The following is a 23,598-nucleotide window of genomic DNA, read 5'->3' on the forward strand; positions in this document are numbered from 1 at the left end:
CCTCATTTGTCCCCAATTCATTATCACCTACTCCCAACTGAACCCCGTCTCCTTCCCATTATATGCTAAGCACCGGATGGACAATGGATCCAAACTACAAGAAAGAAGATTCCACCTAAACATTAGGAAGAACTTCCTGACAGTAAGAGCTCTTCGACAGTGGAATTTGCTGCCAAGGAGTGTGGTGGAGTCTCCTTCTTTGGAGGTCTTTAAGCAGAGGCTTGACAACCATATGTCAGGAGTGCTCTGGTGGTGTTTCCTGCTTGGCAGGGGGTTGGACTCGATGGCCCTTGTGGTCTATTCCAACTCTATGATTCTATGATCAGGAGAAAGCACCTGTACGTATATGCAATAGACCCTTCAGCCGGAGCAAAAAGTATTTTGAACGACCTGTACTAAAACAAACGGGTTCTAGCTTTGAATAGCTATTACAGTGGTACCTCGGGTTACAGACGCTTCAGGTTACAGACTCCGCTAACCCAGAAATAGTACCTCGGATTAAGAACTTTGCTTCAGGATGAGAACAGAAATCGCGTGGCGGCAGCGGGAGGCCCCATTAGCTAAAGTGGTACCTCAGGTTAAGAACATATTCAGGTTAAGAACGGACCTCCGGAATGAATTAAGTTCTTAACCCGAGGTACCACTGTATTTGGATCAGGGTCCTCAATTCTTCAGTGCACACACTGCTAAACGCCAATTGCAATTAAAGGTGCTTGTCCTTATACAGCTCAAATATTATTCTCATTGCAAGGTGGCAGGCCTCTGCTCAAGTTACTTTTGGAAAGTAAAGTGCCTGTACATTTAGGTTCAACAGGGAATTACATGGTACGCCTTCAAGGGGAAGTTTATAAGATAGGCTTCATTGTGCCAGAACACGGTCAGGTTCTGTCCTATAACCTTCCAACTTTAAGGGCTAGAAAGCAAATTACTACACCCAAGCATGGGATCAGCATGTGTGTTTGTTCTGGCCAAACAATCCCACGATTCTGCCTGTTTGCCCTTAACAGGCACTAGCCACTCTAGTAGGTAACAAAACAGTGGCCTCATTTGTCCCCAATACTAACCCATGGTTTGTTTTCATTCTGCTTTTGGCTTGAGCCTTAGTAGCTCGGTAAGCAATCTGAGATGGTGACAGCAGCCACGAAATTAAAAGACGCCTGCTTCTTGGGAGAAAAACAAAGACAAACCTAGACAGCATCTTAAAAAGTAGAGACATCACTTTGCCAACAAAGGTCTGTATAGTTCAAGCTCTGGTTTTCCCAGTAGTGATGTATGGAAGTGAGAGCTGGACCATAAAGAAGGCTGATCGCCGAAGAATTGATGCTTTTGAATTATGGTGCTGGAGGAGACTCTTGAGAGTCCCATGGACTGCAAGAAGATCCAACCTCTCCATTCTGAAGGAAATCAGCCCTGAGTGCTCACTGGAAGGACAGATCCTGAAGCTGAGGCTCCAAGACTTTGGCCACCTCAGGAGAAGGGAAGACTCCCTGGAAAAGACCCTGATGTTGGGAAAGATGGAGGGCGCAAGGAGAAGGGGACGACAGAGGACGAGATGGTGGGACAGTGTTCTCAAAGATACCAGCATGAGTTTGACTAAACTGCGGGAGGCGGTGGAAGACAGGAGTGCCTGGTCCAGGGGGTCACAAAGAGTCGGGGATGACTAAACAACAACAACAACAACAACAAGCAATCTGGGCCAGGATAACCAAACCATGGTTAAGTAAGGGTGCTACTGGGTTTCCACATAATGCCAAGCCTTGCTTAAAACAAGCCAAGGCCCATCAGCCAGCAACAAGCCATGACTTCAGCCTTTGGTTTGTTAGCAGCAAGTTAAACCATGGTTAGGCCACTAGGCAGCGTTCAGCCGCGGCTTAGTGTCATGTGGAAACCAGAGATAAATTTGTTCCAGCCACATAAACAAAAACAAGTTTATTTGATTGCTGAGATTTACAGGACACAGATGTTACAGAACTTTCATACACATTGCAGGATGACAGATCAAAATGTGAAATGAGATACAAAGGCAACTTTACCACTGGATGGAAGTTTTCACAAAAATCGTTCCTTGCTGGTTTGATTAGGGTGAGACTTGCTCCAAATGGCTAAGGCAGGCGGCTCGGTTTTCCAGTCGCTTTTCAACACAGCCCACTTGCGCCAGCCCGCATATGGCAAAACGCTCCTGAGAGGATCTGCGGCAAACTAGAAAGATGAGCTCAACAGTCGAAATAAGGCAGTCGCTTATTCATTGCTTGGGTCCAACAGAACCGTATTTTTGCAATGTTTTTATAATGGAAGATCATGTGGACCTTTTGCATATTAAAGCTGTGTCCATGGGGCCACAGAGCTGCCGCAGAAAAGCAGAACCTCCTTTTCCCCTGGAGGCAAGGCAGCCCACAAGATCAGCAGCCGGAAGGCAGCCAACAGGCTTCATCTAGCTTTCAGGGCGCTTCTTGCACAGACATCATTCGAAAATAAAATTTCTTCTCCAAGGTACAACCGTTGCTAGAAAAAAAGGTTATCAGACAAAATAATAATAATATAAAATGTGGCTTTTCTTGAATTTTCCCACCACACTGGCTCTCAGAATAAGAAACTAACTTTCTTTATACAATATAACAAACATCTTTTGTATTCAATAAACATGATACACAAGAAGGTAATTACAAAAGGTGCAAGATCAACAAGAGAGAGGCTGCCTTTTAAACCAAAGCACTTGTTCACGATTTCTCCTCTTTTTTTTTTAAGAGTCCCCTAAGATTCCAAGAGCCCCCAGAGTCCGCTGCGAAAGGGAAGGAGCTCAGAAGTTCTTGCCGTGCTGCTGCTGGGCATACCACTGCTGCCTCTGCTTGCGGTTCTCCAGCTCGCTGAGCAGAGCCTGGCGATAGGCTTCGTACAGCTTCACTATCCGCTCCAGTTCCTTCATGAACAGCAGCTTCAGCATCCCCTGGTATGTATCCAGGTCAGCCAACTGGAAGAGCTCCCACTTCAAGATGTGATCGTATCTGTTGCAAGAGACAAGAGAACGACGTAACTGACTGGGCAAGCAATGGATAAAAATAAGGAGAGCTTTATGCTGCAAACTGCCCTGAGATCTTTGGGTGAAGGGCAGTGCACAAATTTAAATAAGCAAGAGGCTGTTGGATCAGGCCAATGGCCCATCTAACCCAGCCTCCTGTCATGAGAAAAACTTGAAAGCAGGTTGAATCCTGACAAGACAGAAGTACTGTTTTTGGGGGACAGGGGGCGGGCTGGTGTGGAGGACTCCCTGGTCCTGAATGGGGCAGCTGTGCCCCTGAAGGACCAGGTGCGCAGCCTGGGAGTCATTTTGGACTCACAGCTGTCCAAGGAGGCGCAGGTCAATTCTGTTTCCAGGGCAGCTGTCTACCAGCTCCACCTGGTATGCAGGCTGAGACCCTACCTGCCCATGGACTGTCTCACCAGAGTGGTGCATGCTCTAGTTATCTCCCGCTTGGACTACTGCAATGTGCTCTATGTGGGGCTACCTTTGAAGGTCACCCGGAAACTACATCTAATCCAGAATGCAGCAGCTAGACTGGTGATTGGGGGCGGTCGCCGAGACCACATAACACCGGACTTGAAAGACCTACATTGGCTCCCAGTACATTTCCGAGCACAATTCGAAGTGTTGGTGTTGACCTTTAAAGCCCTAAATGGCCTCGGCCCAGTATACCTGAAGGAGCGTCTCCACCCCCATCATTCTCCCCAGACGCTGAGGTCCAGCTTTGAGGGCCTTCTGGCGGGTCCCTCTCTGCGAGAAGCAAAGTTACAGGGAACCAGGCAGAGGGCCTTCTCGGTGGTGGCACCTGCCCTGTGGAACGGCCTCCCATCAGATGTCAAAGAGATAAACAACTACCTGACATTCAGAAGACATCTGAAGGCAGCCCTGTTCAGGGAAGTTTTCAATGTGTGACATCTTAAGTGTTTTTTTGGTCTTTGTGGAAGCTGCCCAGAGTGGCTAGGGAAACCCAGCCAGATGGGCGGGGTACAAATAATAAATTATTATTTTTATTGAGCACAAGGACATTCTCCCTCCCTTCCTGTGGACTCCAGCAACTGGTATTAAGAAGCGTTGCTGCCTCTGACGGTGGAGGCGAACAGCCCTCCTGGCCAGTAGCCAACGATAACAAGGAATCTTCTGGACATGACCTTAAAACAGGCCACTGTGAGAACAGGATTCTGGACAAGATGAACCTCTGGTCTAATCCAGAGGTCTTATGTTCTTATGCTACTTTGGATAACCAGCCAATACCAATTATATTAAGAGCATATCATTTATTTTTAAGATGCTACACAAAGCTTAACGTTCTGGATGCATTCAAGATGTCCCAAATAAAACGCCTCCATTTTTTTAAAAATACAAGCTTAGTCAATGAATTGCCCACCACTGGGCAGAAATAAAAATTTGAAGTTCGTAAGACAAGTGCTTAATGCTCACTTGACAGGAGCCCTGGCATAGACCTGCAGCCAATCTGGGATCTCCGCAGTGTGGTATGGATTTGCAGGCACAAGGACAGGCTGGGTCCTCTCGGCTGGCTGTGGCTGGTATGTCATCGGAGGTGGTTGATCGTAACGGGGAACGCTGCACAGAGATACAGCAAAGATCAAACGAGTCACTTCAACACCAAAAATAGTAACAGCAGCTCTCTTAGGCTGGGGTGCAGAAACTTGGAGTGAGCAAATTCCCATTGCTGTTTTCTTTTTTTTTGGTGTTCCTGATTTATGAAATGCAAAGCAAGGCACAACAGTGCAAGTCTAGGGGTCAACCCATACTTTGATACAAAAGGTTGTATTGGAGTTCTCCCAGCTCTCCAGGGCTGATCTGGGGAGGGTGCATGGGGGAAGAGAGGAGGGAAGTCCTACTGTCTTAAAAGGAATCCCTGTGCTGGCTAGTGCTGGTGCAACGATTTGATTGAATACAGCTTGACGACACTCTGAAAGCCAACTTCAAAGCACACATACCCATACAGTGGTACCTCGGGTTAAGTACTTAATTCGTTCCGGAGGTCCGTTCTTAACCTGAAACTGTTCTTAACCTGAAGCACCACTTTAGCTAATGGGGCCTCCTGCTGCTGCCATAACGCCAGAGCACGATTTCTGTTCTCATCCTGAAGCAAAGTTCTTAACCCGAGGTAATATTTCTGGGTTAGAGGAGTCTGTAACCTGAAGTGTATGTAACCTGAAGTGTATGTAACCCAAGGTACCACTGTACTTGGGAGTTTACTCTATCAAACAGATTTGGATGGGGAGATCTGTGCCACAAAGCTTATCTATGTTTAAAAGGTGGGTGTGTTAAATCTTGTGAATTCCACCACTTAGACTAACACCAATGCATTTGTAGCATAAATTCTTGTATCTGCCAGTCCGGGATTAGCCATGTCTCTGGGGTGTGTCTCAACAGGTGAGAAGCCAGAAAAACTAAGGATTTAAGCAGACAGTGGCTCTGCCCTGCCTGTCATGGAAGTAGAGAGCAAGTACTGAGTACCACCAATGTGTTGTGTGCTCTGTCATCTACCCTTGGCAGACTTTGCTAATGGAGGCTCAAAGTTCTGCGATTGGTGATCTGATGTTGGGTTCTTTTCCACTCTTCTTTAGGAGCTGGAAAGCAGTGAAAGTCCTTCATGCGTGCTAGCAGTAAGGCATTTGAGGTTCATTCTCTTACAGGGTTATTCAGAGGCCTCACAGACTTCAATGGGGAGAAGTCCCAGGTAAGTGGTCACAGAATTGCAGCCTAAGGCATTGGTTGAAACTCCCAAGGGAAGCCCACAGACGACTTACCTGGGGGCACAGGGGTGTTTGTACTGTGCTCTTTTATTGATGTGGTCGACGTAGTACACACCAAACTCAGCTGATTCCACACGCTCCCACCCTGGAGGCAGCCCCTCTCGCTCAAGCGGATGACTCCAGTGTGTTGTGTTGGTGTTATGGTCTATGTAGTATTTCCTTCCTCTAAGAGTCCAGTCCACAGACCAGCCAGGAGGGAGAGGTAAATCTTCCGAACTGTGGTTTGTTAGGTTTCCCAGCGATGTAGCAGCTACCCGCCCAATGCCTGGAGGAAAAAAAACCCCCCACAACAGCATCAGTAAAGCAGACACTCATTTAACAGGCTTCTTGCAAAGTTACACAACTTCTTTTCCTCAGAAAAGCAGCAAAAGATTGTCATCAATTCCACAATACACCCCCCCTTCTCAGTGCCTAGATTTATCGTTTCCTCTCACAAACATTCCTGCCTTGAGAAAGCACTGGTGCTTTCTATGCAACATGCTCCTTTTGCTTGCAGAAGTTCACATAAGGCCCAGCCTCCCAGAACAGAAGGTTATTCTCCAAAGAGAACTTTTTAAAATGGGAAGACTCGGTATCATGGAAGGCCGAGTGAAGATAGCAACTATCAAAACATACCCCAAAACATAACAGACATGCCAAGCCAGATAAGGGGATAAGCAGTTGAAAGAGAAGTATTCAAAGAAGTTCAAATTGGGAAGTATTCCATGTTTTCAAGACTGACAAAACACAGACACTTGACCCAGAGCTATTGCATAACACGGCTGCTTATCAGAAAAAAAGATGGTTCTTGATTGTGTAATCTGTTTCCCAGGACATCCAAGAGCAAATGTTGGAATGAAAGCCTCAAGTTTTCAGCCTCAGCCTCCCAATAAATCAAGAGACAGATTATGGAAGTGGGGGGGCGTTCTCTAGGCATGAATTAAGCCCCGCTTAAGAGGCAAGGCAGCCAGGGAACATGGCAAGCTGTCTTACACTGACTCAAGATCACTGGGTTCACCTACTCTGGCAGGCAGCAACCTTCCAGCTCTCAATGCAGGCAGATGCCTTGCGCACCACTTACTACCAGGTCCTTCCAGCTGGAGATGCCAGGGACTGAACCTGTGACTTTCGGCATGCAAAGCATGTGCTCTGCTTTTCAGCTATGATCCCTCAAGGGTGGGGAGGAGAGAAAGATAAAGAGGCCCAGAGGAAGCAGATGAAAACTATTTGGCTTGCAGAGCTGGCATTCCACACCCCTCCTATAAGCAGGCGGCCTATACAGTGCACAGCAATGGAGATGGGAGGGAAGGCCTGGGTAAAGAGGTCTTGACCAACTGTTGGAAAGCATAGAGTGATGGGCATAAGAGGGGAGGTCATTCCCTCTCAAGTGCTCCTGCCCCTCAAACGACAGAGAGTAGCAGTGCTACCAACAGAGCTTCCCCTGCTGACCTTAACAGGCAAACAGATTCATTTGGGAGAAGGCACTCTTTCAGATACAGCAGACCCTCGGGTTACATTATTCTCAAGTAACGTAAGCTTCGGGTTACGAAAGCGGTAAACCAGGAAGTATTTTTCCAGGTTTTGCCACTCGCGCATGCGCAGAAGCGCTCTATCGCACTGCGCGTGTGCGCAGAAGTGGCGCCTCTGGATACGGGTTTTTCGGGGTGTGCATGGACCCCCCGGAATGATTTAATTTTGTATCCAGAAAGTCCACTGTATTTGGGGCATCATATTTCAATGTTAGCATCTTTAAACCGGGCTCAGTAGTGAATTGGCAACCAATGCAGATCACAGATTCATAGAACTGTAGAGTTGGAAGGGACCCTAAGAGTCATCTAGCCCAACCCCCTGCAATGCAGGAATCACAGCTCAAGCATCCTGGACCTCTAGCTTAAAAACCTCCGAGGAAGGAGAGTCCACCACCTTCCCAGGTAGTCCACTATCGAACAGCTCTTACTGTCAGAAAGTTCTTCCTAAGGTTTCTCTTCCAAAACCGGTGTGGTACGTACCCAGCTAGAAACATTTGCCAGCGGCCTTGCTGCTGCATCTTGCATGAGTTGCAGCTTCTGAGATGGTGAACCAACTGTAGCTTGAAATAGCCTTTTCCACCGAGAGCACTGCAACCCTGAAGGGAACTAGCCATCTCCCAAATTCCTAGGCTCAAGAACCTGCAAGAGACTGTGCTTCAATCTTGGCTGGATTCAGCTTCAATTTATTGGTCCACCACCAGCCCATTACCACCTCCACTACCACTGCCTCTCCTGATTCAGATGCACCAAGAGATAGCGATGGGTATCATCAGTATAACAGCTGACATGTCACTCCAAATACCCTGATGACGCCTCCCAGTGGCTCCATGCAAAGGGGCAAGATAAACCTTTGGGGAACTGTACAAACAAGCTCCCAAGGCACCAAGGGGTAGATCCGCAACTGTTACACTCTGAAACCAGATTCAAAGGCCGGAATGGAACCATTTTAACCAAGTGCCCACAAGTTCACAGACTCGGGAGCTGCTCCAGGAGCATGGCTTGGTCAACAGTATTGAAAGTTGCGGTCAAGAAGAATCAAAAGGGCTGCACTCTCCCTGCCCCTCTCTGAACAAAGGTCACCAACCAGCGTGAGGAGGGCAGTTTTGGTGCTGCATCCGATTGCAATGGGTCCGGATACGACGCTTTTCCAAGTATGTCTTTAATGGGATCACCACACCCCCCAGTCTGTCTCCAGCAAGCTCCAGCTGCAGCCCTTTCCCTTTGCTTCCTCATCGACTTCTAACCTGTTCTGTGTTTCTTTGGAGTAGACCTATAATTTTTCAGCTGCCGTCAAAGCCAAATTGTTGCCCGCTCATACACAATTGCTTCAGCCAATGCTAAAACACAACAACCTACTCCTTCCTCTAAAGGACGCAAGTTTCCTTTCCTTAAATGTGGGGCTTGCATCCCAAATCTCCCATCCAGCACAGCCTCCTGCTACCTCACTAGAGCATATTACTGTCTCTCATGCCAACAAACTGTTTTAAGTGAAGGCCTTCAAGAAGCTGCGTCATCTGCGGCTTGGCTTTCCCCCTCTCTGCCATCATGTACACTCCATGGTGGCTGGCAGCCAGGCAGCCTAGCAGCCTCCAACTCCATTTCCACAACCAAGCCACTCCCACCAGCAGAGGCCTATGAGATCATGTTCTTCAAAAACTTCTCTCCTGCCAATCAGCAGGAGTTTGGTGGGGTGGCAGATTAATGGAGGCCACAGGAAACAGAGAGGGGTTATTTGGCTTGCAGACTCGACATTCCCCCCTGCTAATCTGAATGAGCCATATACACCAAGTATCATTCCTAAAACAAACCAAAATTAAACATTATAGAACAGTCAAATGCACAGGCATTTAATTTTCCACGGCACAGAACCAGTCTCTAACTCTTTGGAGCTCAGCCTCTCTTCTTCTAATAATAATAATAATAAAAAGGCTTTGAGAGAAAAGCATCTATTTCTCAAAAGCGGAGTTTCATATTTGAGGTCAGTAACCCTAAAGTTTTGACATTCTTGCCTGCAGATTTATTTTCCCCTCGGCAATCTGCGCAAGATGGTCAACTTGACTGCAATGCGTTTCATAACCAAGGAAACGGGGGGAAAGTATGACATGCTTACATATCGATCTGTTTATGTTTACAACATAAATACCACATTTTAGAGCTTGAGAGTCTTTATGCTGTGCCCAGTACTGTGATTCCACAAGCGCTGCTCAAGAATTTCACTTTGTCTGATGAGCTTCCTTCAGTAAACACAAGTAAACCACATGAAAAATGTGATCCAGAATGCTGCCACGCCCAGGAAGAGTCACATTCCAAGGCAAACATCTGATGTCTTCTCACTCGACTTCAAAGGCCAAATGCCCCCTCACTCTTCAAGAACAAAATCACCAGTTTTCTGAGGAAACTAAGATAACACTCAACATTTCAACTGCATATAAAAAAGGCCTGTGTTTTTCCATCTCTCTCGCCCACGTTCCTTTTCCTGCAAATTGCAAGTTTGCAAACATTGCCCTGGCTGTATTTAAAAACCATTCACAGAATTACCCTTCGAGAAGACAACACAGAAACACACACACAGGTCACCAGGCATTTGTGAATGCTCCCATGGCCTTGCCTCAGAAGTCAGCAGACAACTTGGCTTCTCTCTCAGGAGGAGCTTTCTGGAACTTGCTTGGAAGAAAATACCCCTGACACCTTACAATAATGACCTATATGGACCAATAGTCCCACTCTCTTCAAGGCAGCTTGAGATGCTGAAAGGTATTTATGCACAAGTAGATCCTTGTTTACTGCCAGCAGTATGACACATGTACACACAAAAGGTGTACTTCGGAATGGCCAATTCTGGAAAATAAGCTCAGATACTTGCCTGAACTATGCCTTCCCTGATTCTGTGACATCCTTTGGGCAAGGTCTGTGTTATGTTCATAGTATCTGTATTCCTCCTGCCCATGATCCCCCATCTGGTGCCGCCTCTGACCATTGTAAAAGTGGTGGTCATAATAGTGACGGGATCCGGCATCGCCGTTTTCAGTTACAGAGTTTGCCTCTGTTAAAAAGGACTGGGAAGATACGCCGTATTCCCGCGGGACGTCGGCCAGGCTCCTGGCAAGGTAGGAAGGGGCAGAGAGTCTGTTGCTTTCCCGCCTCACTATCTCGTGAGGAGGCCTCTGCACTGGAGTCCGAAGGAAGCTCTGGTTTCTGGAAACTGCTCCATCCCCACCCGCGGCGTAGGAAGAAGAACCCGGCTCCAGAAGGCAGAGATCTGTTCGTCTTGGAATGGTTGGACCATGACGGATGAATGAAGGCATCAGATCTGCAACAGAGCATTGCAGTAAAAATTGAAAGGCCTCAGCATGGTCAAAGTAGGCACATTATTTCAGTGAATTTTCAAAACTACTACATTTGTGGGGGAGGCAGAATTGAAACATGGTAGTAACAATTTTCTTTACAGGATTTTATTGTACACTGACTTTGGGAGGCATTTCATCTAGGAATTGGTTAGCAAGTTCCATAAATAAATAAGTTCAAAGCAGAGGGGAAATATCTCGGCAGAAATCTCTTCTTGAAAATATGCAAAAAGTAGTCAAGCAATTTTCAGGATACAACTAGAATGTGGTCCCCAATAGGGTAAGGCAAGTCCTTGGCCTCAAAAAGATCTCTCAGGCCTGTCAAAATCCCCGCCCCCTGGAACCTCCTTCACCCCATTCCATTAGCTGCCAATGTGGTGATCTCCAGATGCTGGAAACTACAAGTTCCATCAGCCTAAGGCAGCAAGGCCAATAGCCAGGAATGATGGTGACTGTTGTCTGAAACATCTGGAGGACACCACATTATGTGGCTAACCCTGCCCTAGGGTGTAAATTACACTGGGGTTGTATGTATGTAAATGAATAATGGAAAAAATACAAAGGGAAATCAAATGCAAAACAAACCTACGGTGAAAAGTACAAAAAAGCAAAATAGTGAAAGGTGAGGTGTATGTGTTACCATGCTCACTATCTGGCTTTTAGGGAAGGAAAACTGCCCTTCTGCATCTTGCTCCCCTCTGGTTTCCCTCCTCTCTGTCCCCCACTGCCTGCCCTGCAGCCATGTGTGCCAACTTAGGATTGCACTTCAGGCACAAAGCACAGGGTCTACCCACAAGATGTTCATGCCACAAATACGTGTGGTGAGATTTAAGGTGCCACAAGGCTGTGTTTCCATTTACGTGTGTGTGCACATACACGTGTTCACCTTCAGCTCCCTTCCTCGTTCAGAATTCCTAACTCCTTTTAACCGTTGCAACACATTCAAAACAGGTGCTGAACAGTGCAGATAACCAGAACCCTCCTTTAAACTGGGAACAAACCCCACTGAATTTAGCAGGGCTACGGTTGCAACCTGAATCTTCCGAGTGCCGGTGCAAACCCTGGTCTCTATACTGCTCCCAACAATAAACCCACCCACCACCACAGATTGAAGTCATTCATGCACACACCCCTTCATGGGAGTTTTTTTGTGCTGAGGGGCTGGACGGTCACCTGCCATGGATACTTTCTTTGCACTGGAGGAGGGGGCTAAAGAGCCCTTAGGTGTCCACAGTTTCCTAGGATGGGGAGGGGGTGGGCTCTCCTCTGTTGGAGGTTTATGAACCACAGGCGTTGGGTGGCCACCTGCCATGGCTGCTCCAGCTGCACCCATCCCTGCACTGCGGCGGCGGCAGCTGTTTGGGCCAGAAAGGGGAAGTTCCCCTTTCCATCTACGATGCAGCCTCACCTACCTCGCAGGGTTGTTGTGGGGATTAAATGGGGGGGAGGAAGAACCACGTATATGCCGCCTTGAGCTCCTTGGCTGGATAATGCAATGATAAAAATGCAAATGCAATAATAAAAATGCAAATGCAATAATAAAAATGATTCATGGGGAAGAGGGGAGAACACTCCTGAGCTATAGCAGCCGGCTCCTAGAGGCCAAGGTCCCTTCACCCCCAAATAAAATATGTGAGGTCAGCCCTCCCCAAAGCACATGACCATTTAAATGGGGTGCGTCTTTGAGACAGATTATGTGGGAATGGGGTCAGTGCCGGATTTACGTAGAAGCTAAACAAGCTATAGCTTAGGGCCCCACTCTCTTGGGGCCCCCCAAAAAATTTAAAGGGGAAAAACCTGGATGTACATTTCCAAAATAAGATAAAAAATAAATAAAGTGAAACCTACATACAGCAACAGTGTTTTGTGTTGTGTAGGCTCCTACTTGTTATGTGCAAATGGCTTTAGATACCTATTAGGTCCATAAAATACCATACAGTGGTACCTCTGGTTAAGAACGTAATTCGTTCTGGAGGTCCGTTCTTAACCTGAAACTGTTCTTAACCTGAAGCACCACTTTAGCTAATGGGGCCTCCTGCTGCCGCTGCACCGCCGGAGTACAATTTCTGTTCTCACCCTGAAGCAAAGTTCTTAACCCGAGCTACTATTTCTGGGTTAGCGGAGTCTGTAACTTGAAGCGTATGTAACCTGAAGCATATGTAACCCGAGGTACCACTGTATAGCATATACAAAATAAATAATAATAATAAATCCTTCCAGTAGCACCTTAGAGACCAACTAAGTTTGCTATTGGTATGAGCTTTCGTGTGCATGCACACTTCTTGCATGCACATGAAAACTCACACCAATAACAAACTTAGTTGGTCTCTAAGGTGCTACTGGAAGGAACTTTTTATTATTATTGTTTTGTTTCAACTACGGCGGACCAACCTGGCTACCCACCTGTAACTAGACATATAGCATATATTGAACACAAAAAACAGTGACCATTTGTTATTGGCAAAGGACAGCTGGGCATATCAAGGGCCCCATTACCCCCAGTAGCTTAAAGTTAAAGGGACCCTTGACCGTCCAGTCCCGGCCTCATCATACCTAAATCTGCCCCTGGGTGGGGCTTACCTGTCCCACCCCCCTCAATATTTTAATCAAGTTAGCCCCCAGCCTCTCCCCCCACCAGGCAGCTCCTTCCCCTCTGGAGACCAGGTGGGGCCAGGTGATGTCAAGATACAGTGGTACCTCGGGTTAAGTACTTAATTCGTTCTGGAGGTCCGTTCTTAACCTGAAACTGTTCTTAACCTGAAGCACCACTTTAGCTGATGGGGCCTCCTGCTTCTGCCGCGCCGCCGGAGCATGATTTCTGTTCTCATCCTGAAGCAAAGTTCTTAACCCGAGGTACTATTTCTGGGTTAGCGGAGTCTGTAACCTGAAGCGTCTGTAACCCGAGGTACCACTGTATTTCTGGGTTAGCGGAGTCTGTAACCTGAAGCGTCTGTAACCCGAGGTACCACTGTATTTCTGGGTTAGCGGAGTCTGTAACCTGAAGCGTATGTAACCCGAGGTACCACTGTATTTCTGGGTTAGCGGAGTCTGTAACCTGAAGCGTATGTAACCCGAGGTACCACTGTATTTCTGGGTTAGCGGAGTCTGTAACCTGAAGCGTCTGTAACCTGAAGCGTATGTAACCCGAGGTACCACTGTATTTCTGGGTTAGCGGAGTCTGTAACCTGAAGCGTCTGTAACCCGAGGTACCACTGTACTGAATTGCGGCCCCCCCCGGGGTTCACCTGACCCCCCCCCCCCAGCCCCAAACCCCCCGGGGAGGAAGGAAGGTCTTGCGCACTCACTGCGGAGCAAAGGGCTGGTCTCCTTGATCACGTACTTGCCCTGCACCTCGCCCGGTTTGGAGAGCTCGGCGCGCGTTTTCTTCCGGGACAGCATCCCCCCTCCCCCTCCCCCTCCGGCAACGACGCCCCTCCCTCAGCCCGCCGCGCCGCCGCCCCCGGAGCCGGGCCCCTCCCGGAGGGGGGGCGCCATGGGGGTCCAGACGCGGGGTGGGGGCCCTTCGGGGAGGGGGCGACACCAGCTCCCTTTTCCGGCTCCCCTCAGCGCCTCACGCAGCCCCGCAGGCAGCCCAGGAAACTTTCTGGCCACGCCCACCGCCCCGGCGCCGCCCCATTGGCTGGCCCGCGCGAGGGCCGCTGGGAAGGCAGCGCCGAAAAGGGGCCCCGAGGAGGAGGAGGAGGAGGAGGAGGGCGGAGAGGGCGCGGCGGCGGCGGCGGCGGCGGCGCAGAGAGGACGGAGAGAGAGGAGGAACAGCGCCCCCCGCGGCAGGGAGGGGGACTGCTCTGCGCCCAGCTGCTGCTGGGTTATGCTGTACTATTATATACGTACCGTAATATAATAATAATGATAGTAGTTAGAGGTAGCCGTGTTTGTCTGCCGTAGTCGAAACAAAATAAGAAAAAATTCCTTCCAGTAGCACCTTAAAGACCAACTCTAAGGTGCTACTGGAAGGAATTTTTAAAATAATAATAATAATAATAATAAATATAATAATAATAAACTTTTATTACTTATACCTATGCTGTACACTGCGCTGAGATCTTTGGATAAAGGGCAGTACACAAAGTAAAACTGATGTTTTAATGTATTTTTAATCTCCTGCTGGAAGCCTCCCAGAGTGGCTGGGGAGACCCAGCCAGCTGGGTGGGGTATAAAATGGAAAATAAAACCAAGGAAATTATAAAAACAAGAACAAAAAACAATAGTTATTTATTTTCATTTGTTTTTATTACACCGCTTGATTGTAGGGTGTTATGTACTGAGTTGAATAGGATCCAAAATGCAGCAGTCAGATTGGTCCTAGAACAATGCAGCAGTATGATTGGTCTGCAGGAGCCACCCAATCCAGCTCCAGATGGAAGTGAATCCACAACCTGATTGGCCTACAGGAGAATTCTGGAATGAGCCAATCACGTGCAGCCCATTGTGTAAATAATGTATATAAAGCAGATACTTTGGGGAAACTTTCATTCCTCCTCACCACTATGAGCTGAATAAAGAGCATGAAATCCACTCTTCAACTCTGAGTATATTTCATAGATAAACAACCTCAAAGCAATTTGCAAAAGTGATGACAAACCTAGACAGCATCTCAAAAAAGTAGAGACATTTCCTTGTTAAGAAACATCTGTATAGTTCAAGCTATGGTTTCCCAGGAGTGATGTATGGAAGTGAGGGCTGGACCATAAAGAAGGCTGATCGCCAAAGAATTGAGGCTTTTGAATTCTGGTGCTGGAGGAGACTCTTGAGAGTCCCATGGACTGCAAGAAGATCAAACCTCTCCATTCTGCAGGAAATCAGCCCTGAGTGCTCACTGGAAGGACAGATCCTGAGGCTCCAAGACTTTGGTCACCTCATGAGAAGAGAAGACTCCCTGGAAAAGACCCTGATGCTGGGAAAGATGGAGGGCACAAGGAGAAGGGGACGACAAAGGACGAGATGGTGGGACAGTGTTCTCGAAGCTGCAATCATGAGTTTGACCAAACTGGGGGAGGCAGTGGAAGACAGGAGTGCCTGGCATGCTCTGGTCCAGGGGGTCACGAAGAGTCGGACACGACTAAACGACTAAACAACAAAGACAGCAAACAACAAGAAAAACATTCTTTAGAATGCTACAAGAAAACACAAAAAGTTTTTTTTAAAAAAAATACCCAAACAGGTTAAAATGCACACCAGCTTGCCTTCCCTTTTTAAATAATAATAATAATAATAATAATAATAATAATAATAATAATAATAATTTATTTATACCCCGCCCATCTGGCTGGGCCTCCCCAGCCACTCTGGGCGGCTTCCATAGAAACCAAAAATACACTAAAATATCACACGTTAAAAACTTCCCTGAACAGGGCTGCCTTAAGATGTCTTCTGAATGTCAGGTAGTTGTTTATCGCTTTGACATCTGCTGGAAGGGCGTTCCACAGGGCGGGCGCCACTACCGAGAAGGCCGTCTGCCTGGTTCCCTGTAGCTTTGCTTGGTAATTCCCTTATTCCGAATAGGATTCCTCGCAAGAAGAGGGAAAAGTTGACAGCTATGAACCCTGTCCTTTGCTGTCTCTGAAGCCAGGAAGTCGGACCTTCGGTTCCCAAGGCACGAGCCACAGAGGGTCCGCTTCGCACAATGCAACAAAACACAAGCAAGACAATTGCCCTGGTGGAGATTCACATGGACCTGGGAAAAAGTCAGGTCATGGCTGGCAGCTGCTACCTGGAGATGGTGGGGATTGAACCCGGACCTTCTGCATTCAAAGCCGGTGCTTTGCCGCTGAGCTACCCTCCTTCCCCTCAGTCCACTGGCTTGAACAACTAGACCGTTGTTGCTATTTTTCTTAGCACTGTAAATAATGCGGATATCGATTTAGTACAGCGTTCTTCTGCTGCCATCTCCTGGCTGATGGGCAATCTGGGTTTTGTAATCCCGCTGTTCAGCTGCAGAGCGCCAGCCGGGCAGGGTGGCTCCTGCCTGTGATCCCAGCTCCTTGGGAGGCTGAGGCTGGAGGATTGCTTGAGTCCAGGAGTTCTAGGCTGCGGCGGGCTACGTGGAGCAGGTGTCCTCGCCAAGGTCAGCATCAACGTGGGGGCTCTCTGGGGAGCCAGGGGCTACCAGGTTGCCTAAGGAGGGGCAAACCGGCCCAGGCTGGTGACAGAGCAGGCCAAAGCTCCCGTGCTGAGCAGTGGTGGGATTGCACCTCTGAGTAGCGCCTGCAGTGTAGCCTGGGCAAGAAAGCAAGACCCAGCCTCTCCCTTTTGGAGGCTTTCCATGTCTCTGAGCACGATGTGATTCCTTTTCTCAGCACTGGCAGTGATATAGTGGAAGGTGTTGTAGGAATTCTAAGGTCTCTGAGATATATATATCTCATATATAGGCTGATCGCCGAAGAATTGATGCTTTTGAATTCTGGTGCTGGAGGAGACTCTTGAGAGTCCCATGGACTGCAAGAAGATCAAACCTCTCCATTCTTAAGGAAATCAGCCCTGAGTGCTCTCTAGAAGGACAGATCGTGAAGCTGAGGCTCCAAGACTTTGGCCACCTCATGAGAAGAGAAGACTCCCTGGAAAAGACCCTGATGTTGGGAAAGATGGAGGGCACAAGGAGAAGGGGGCGACAGAGGACGAGATGGTGGGGCAGGGTTCTCAAAGCTACCAGCATGAGTTTGACCAAACTGCGGGAGGCAGTGGAAGACAGGAGTGCCTGGCGTGCTCTGGTCCAGGGGGTCACGAAGAGTCGGGCACGACTAAATGACTAAACAACAACAACATATATAAATTGTATGTTCCTAAATGTACAAGGCAAATACATACATCAGTGTAAACCACAAGTCTGAAATAGTACAGGAGAGCAATCCTGAAGCCATTTTGACTCCTCCAGTGACCTCAAATAATTCTCTGCAGTGAGGAAATATAATAATAATAATAATTTATTATTTATACCCCGCCCATCTGGCTGGGTTTCCCCAGCCACTCTGGGCGGCTTCCAACTGAATATTAAAAACAGTACAGCATCAAACATTAAAAACTTCCCTAAAGAGGGCTGCCTTCAGATGACTTCTAAAAGTAAAATAGTTGTTTATTGCTTTGACATCTGCTGGGAGGGCGTTCCACAGGGCAGGAGCCACTACCGAGAAGGCCCTCTGCCTGGTTCCCTGTAACCTTACTTCTCGCAATGAGGGAACCGCCAGAGGGCCCTCGGCGCTGGATCTCAGTGTCCGGGCTGAACGATGGGGGTGGAGAAATGGGAAAAGCCTCCCCCATTCACTGGTGGAGGAATGGGGGTGCAGGGGGAGCGTACCGCCCCCAGTGGAACAATCCCCTGCAGGCGGCGCACCACATCTCCAGGACATGTGCCACGCCCCTGCAGGCAGCGTGCCATGCCCCCATCTGCTCTCTGCCCCCCCCCCGCCAAAGCTTGAAGCACCGCCACTGTCCCCATTGTCTCTTTACTCACAAATCCTGTCTTAAGGGGGTATATGTGCATGAATAGAGTGAGCCTGTGACCTGGATTCAGGAACTAAACTATTAACCATCACAAAAGAATGGCCAGGCTGCCCAGGTAAAGCAATCAGTGACCATTATCAGGTATTCTGGCAGACAGGATTTCTGCTGTAGACCGCCTCTTCTGCTGTAGACCCGCCTCCTTCTGTGATGTATGTATGATGTTTTTGGGGTGTGGTCTTGAGCTACAGGATGGCAATTTCAAATGTCTATATAAGGGCTTGCACACCATTGTTCTGGGTCCCTCCTCCCTCCTGCATGTGATGAGTGAGCACCCTGTTTCAACAGTTTAATAAAGATCAGGTTTACTAGCTGCTTTGCTTCTCAACACTCTCTGGTTGGCCTCTGTTATTTTCTCCTATCGACAGAGAACCTACTTAAGGCCTCTATATGGGCTCTTGGACACCCCATAAGGGAAAAGGAGCAGTTTTTTCTTATAACAAAGGGATTTGGAGGAATGCAAATCTGGGACATCCCCCTGACCCCCTGAGCAGGAGCTATACCATCATATGTTGGAGCACTGGGGCAACTGATGGACTGCCTTGCTCTGACGGTGATAAAGAGGCTTTCAAGTTTGCTCAGAGGAAATCTCAGACTGAGAAATAGCCCTGAGCCAGAGGCTGGGACCTCCTTCCTCTTTCTTTGAGGGGTTTCCACTTTCGCACGAGCAGTTTTACAAACAGCAACGCTTCTTTGCAAAATGGTTTGCGTTTTTTATTTTGAACTTTTTTTTGTTCGTTTGTTAAAGGCTCAAGGTGTTTTACACGTTTTGCAAACTTTTATGGAACGAAACGCAGCCGTGACTGAAAACGGAAAGAATCTGCACAGTCATGGCGGAAATGACTGGCAGAATCCGAGACCAGGGAGAAGAGTCGGTGGAAGAAGATTGGAAAAAATTCAAAGTATATTTACAGAAATATTGCAAAATTAATGAATGCTAGAAGGATGCTGGAATGAAGTTATATGGCTTTAGCAGAAATGTTATAAAGAATTAAGTAAAAATAGATTGTTAATGGGCCAAAGTGGAAAATTTAAGGTTAGATTGTGTTAAGATAAATTATAGAACAAAAATTGAGAAAGATGGAAAGGATTTGCTGAAATAGCTAATTTGAACTAGAATACAAAAAAGGGAGGTGTGAGGAGGTCCATGAAACAAGTAAATGAAAGGTAAAGATACGGAATATTGGATGTGTTTTTAAATGTTTCTGTTTTTCTTGTTGTTTTGTTGTATTGCTTTTTGTTTTTGTTTTTCTTTTTGATGTATTGTAAGGTATTGTTTTGTTTAACTTTTTATTGTCTCTCCCTTCTTTTTTCTGTAACTATTAAACCTCTAATAAATACCATTTTTTAAAAAAACTAAAAAAATGACAACGCTTGCCTCATTTTATTTTATTGATTTATATTTATTGCCTGCCCAAAGGGCTCAGGATGGGATAACAAGGCAACAAACATGCCTGAGAGTTACCATTAAAATTAGTCCCAGCGGACCTAGCATAGCCCAAGCACACAGAAGTAACCCTACCCAAGATAGTCCATGTGAATGAAAACTAGGTTTGCAGTGCTTCCAAAAGAGTCTCAGGCTAGGACTTTGCCGAGCCTCTATGGAGCATTTTTTTCACCACGCGGCTGTTTCTCAGGGACAAATAGTTTCCTTGCCCCTAGAGTTTCAATCACTTAATGGGAATAAAGAACCATAGATGGTGAATGGCTTGATTCCCCTAAAACTGGCATCCCCAAGGAGTGTGTGGGACTTGCCCCTCTAAACAGGTTAGGGCAGGGGTCGGCAACCCACGGCTCCGGAGCCGCATGTGGCTCTTTTACACCTTTGCCGCGGCTCCGGGGCGGATACTAGCGAGGGGAGGAGGCGCACTGTGCACCCCGACACTCCCCACTGTGGCGGGCGCTGTACTGGCTGTGACTTTGCATGGGGGTGGTGCGTGCATTAGTCACGCACCGTCCCGACGTCACCTTCCCGCCCGCTGTCAGATCGGAGGGCAACGGCGCGCATGCAATGGTTTTGCGGCTCCCAGGTTTTTTCTCTCTTCGGAAACGGGTCCAAGTGGCTCTTTTTGTCTTAAAGGTTGCAGACCCCTGGGTTAGGGGAATGCACCAGCTCAATTGCAGGAAGAGGAATAATAGAATTGTGGAGGGACCCCAAGAATCAGCTCATCCAACCCTCTGCAATGTAGGAATCTCAACTGGTGCCTGGTCTCTGTATTAAGGCAACTGGTGGGTTTCAGCACTCACACCCTCCAGGGTACAGAAGTATTGTGCAGTATTAAACTAACAAGCCTTGGACGTGGGCCAGAGGGCTCCCTGCTCTGGCTGGCTGGTGATGGGTCTCCCTAGCAGCAACTCAGTAGAGGGTTTGGTGCTCACGTTAAAGTCCAGAAGAAAGGACTCATGCAAAGCTACATGGCTATAGGATCCGTGTGCTGTTCCCTGAGCATTCCCCTCTGGTGTTGACACGGCAGAGGTGAGGCCACAGCTAAATGCACAAGTTAAGGCATGTTCAAGTTTCATTGTCTCTAAGCTGCGGTCCACGGCAGGGTGGCCAACGACTCTCTGTAACCTGAGGGTGGAAAGGCTTCTCTAAGGGCTCCATTTTCCCATGGAAAATTGCCATATGTTTGGCAGTAATGACGACCGGGCGCCAGCTGCAAAGAAGTATCGGGCAAACTTGGCGTTTTACGAAGTTGTCTGTTCGTAAAATAAAATGTGTGAAATGAACCGGCTGAGTGAGATCACTTAGGTCACCAGAAAACTTTCAGATGCAACTGACCCCTAATTTGCACAGAAAATTTCCCAGGAAACCCACAGGATTGATGGTGCCCAGCGAAGTCATGGGACTGTTTAACCTGACCTACAATGATCAACCGTGACTCTCAGCAACTACCCAGAATGCAGGCATAATTTGTTATGTACTGAAGTTCTCACCCTGGGCCAGCAGGGGGAGACTGTAGATAGTTATGCAAATAAGGGATCGAAAGTGACATTCAGTGATTGGATCGTTTTAGAAAATTGTTACAGTTATGTTGTACTGGAGCTCTATATAAGCAGGCTGACTGAACCCTTCAGTTCTGGCCTGTGAATAAACAAGAGCTGTTTGAAGAATCACTGTGTCGTCTGATATGTTCACCCACAACTTAACATAATTTTTATTTGCCCTTATGATGCCATAGTGGGGCGGTTATACACAACCCCACTTTCAATATTGTTTGTGCCTGCAGAAGTTTTGGAGGTAGGCATACTTATTTATCTCCAGTCCTGTAACTTTTTCGAGTTCCCCTCCAGACAGCTATAAAACACTGGGGAAACATTGCAAAATAATAACACAGAAGGAAGGGTGGGTGGTCCAATGTTAATCCACTACGAATGCACTATTACTGCGTCAGTGGTATGTTGCAGAAGACACCTGTCGAAAATGTCAGGGACTGAAAGCAAGGCTGAGAATGTGCCCTCCAGGGTGCGCACCACACGTTTAAAACACTCGGGCCCCATTAACGGAAGCACCTATCCTGAGAGGGCATTCACAACTGTTCATTTGAATATGTGCATGGAATTCAGGGTAATTGAGAATTTTTGTATTCACAGAATTGAAGAGTTGGAAGGGACCCTTGAGAAACATTTAGTCCAATCCCCTGCAAAGCAGGGATCACAATTCACTTGGGGGCAATGGATAAAAATGGTCAGATATGCCTTAAAAACCAGACAGGCTCAATAAAGCCTTTATTTGTGAAGGGGGAGCTACTGCTGTTCATGAGTGGCCATTTGATATGGTACTGCCATATACAGACTATGGCTCCCTGAGATTCTTGAGGTTGAGGCAGAAACCAGCTGCTTGCACCAAGTGCCTTTGACCACCCAACGATGCCCCTTCCGATCTGCAAATCAATTATTCCCCCCTCCCGAACAGTTTGCAGAATTCTGTGGGCGCCAGCTGCAGAAAGGAGGGGCTTAGGACCTCTGCTTGGCTTCCGTTTGTGGTGGGCAACCATCTCCCCTCGCCCACACAACCACCCCACAACCCCTCTTTCTGCCGCACTGGCTTTGGGGTTGGGGAGGTGGTCTGAGGCGAAGAGATTCACCTGTAGGCTCCCCTTAATCCCAAAAGGCAGGGGTGGGGAACCTTTTTCAACCCAAAGGTTGCAGGGCAATTTGGGCAGGGGGCGAGGCGTCTCAGAGGCAAAAAAGCTGAGAGAGTATTGGATGCCCCCATTACACTTATGTAAAGTAGGTACTCCCAGTAGTGATGTATGGAAGTGAGAGCTGGACCATAAAGAAGGCTGATTGTCAAAGAATTGATGCTTTTGAATTTTGGTGCTGGAGGAGACTCTGGAGAGTCCCATGGACTGCAAGAAGATCAAACCTCTCCATACTGAAGGAAATCAGCCCTGAGTGCTCACTGGAAGGACAGATCCTGAAGCTGAGGCTCCAAGACTTTAGCCGCCTCATGAGAAGAGAAGACTCCCTGGAAAAGACCCTGATGTTGGGAAAGATGAAGGGCGCAAGGAGAAGGGGACGACAGAGGACGAGATGGTTGGACAGTGTTCTCGAAGCTACCAGCATGAGTTTGACCAAACTGCGGGAGGCAGTGGAAGACAGGAGTGCCTGGCGTGCTCTGGTCCATGGGGTCACGAAGAGGCGGACATGACTAAACGACTAAACAAGAACAACTGTAGGTACATTCCAGGCACATGAAAGCCAGAGATATTCTCTCTCTCTCTCTCTCTGGGATGCACACAGGCACTTAACAGCCTCATACTGAATCAGACCATTGGTCCATCCAGCTCAGTAATGCCTACACCAACTGGCAGCAGCTCTCCAGAGCCTCTCCCAGCCCGACTGGGGGTTGAAGCTGGGACATTCTGCTTGCAAGGCAGATGCTCTGAGACACATCTCTTCCCTAGAGGGATGCACAGCCATGCCTGTCTCCTTGCAGACACGCAGAAGGAGTTATCCTGCCCTCATGGGCACATTCCAGCCAGGATCCTCAGGAGGTGTGTGGAGCAGGGCTGGGGAGGGCCTGTAGCCAGAGGGGCATCTAGAGAGGCAAGAATGGGGTGCAATTGGTTCCTAGGCCTGTGGCTCCCCACCCTTGATTGAACGTTCTCCAGGCTTGGTTCACCTGAGCAACGTGGCCCTTTCAGCAGTGATGCTCATGGGCTATGGGGCGCCCTGAGGTCCACGTTTGGATCCTGGCCCTGAGATTCCCTGAAGAGATCCATCTCCAGGCCTCCCCTTCATCCCCAAGAGCCTGAGGATCAAATCTCCCTTGTCCTCAGCTGGTCCTCTCTGCTCTGTCCTTGTCCCATCTGTTTTCTCACCTCTGCTGCCCCATCAGATCAGGAAAGGAGAAGCTCTAAGAGCTCTGGCTTTTCCTGAACCCCCTGATGAGAAGATAAGCCTCTGTCTGGCCACCTTCTAGG

General features: G+C 48.0%; 1 protein-coding gene across 2 annotated transcripts; it reads right to left on the bottom strand.

Annotated features, from left to right (window-relative positions):
• Positions 1-1,914: 1,914 nt before the first annotated feature.
• SAV1 (salvador family WW domain containing protein 1) lies at positions 1,915-14,091 on the bottom strand. Of its 2 annotated transcripts, none has more exons than XM_028721208.2 (5): positions 13,995-14,091; positions 10,174-10,620; positions 5,797-6,067; positions 4,457-4,600; positions 1,915-3,002 (listed from the first exon to the last, which is right to left on the bottom strand). In XM_028721208.2, exons 2-5 carry the CDS (start codon positions 10,613-10,615, stop codon positions 2,798-2,800), a joined length of 1,062 nt encoding a protein of 353 aa, XP_028577041.2. In that variant the 5' UTR covers positions 10,616-10,620; positions 13,995-14,091; the 3' UTR covers positions 1,915-2,797. The 2 variants fall into 2 exon arrangements, with proteins under 2 accessions (XP_028577041.2, XP_028576956.2); XM_028721123.2 differs by having other exon boundaries at positions 13,960-14,083.
• Positions 14,092-23,598: the final 9,507 nt, after the last annotated feature.

Source organism: Podarcis muralis, chromosome 1 (genome assembly GCF_964188315.1).
Source record: "Podarcis muralis chromosome 1, rPodMur119.hap1.1, whole genome shotgun sequence".
NCBI classification, from domain to species: Eukaryota; Metazoa; Chordata; class Lepidosauria; order Squamata; family Lacertidae; genus Podarcis; species Podarcis muralis.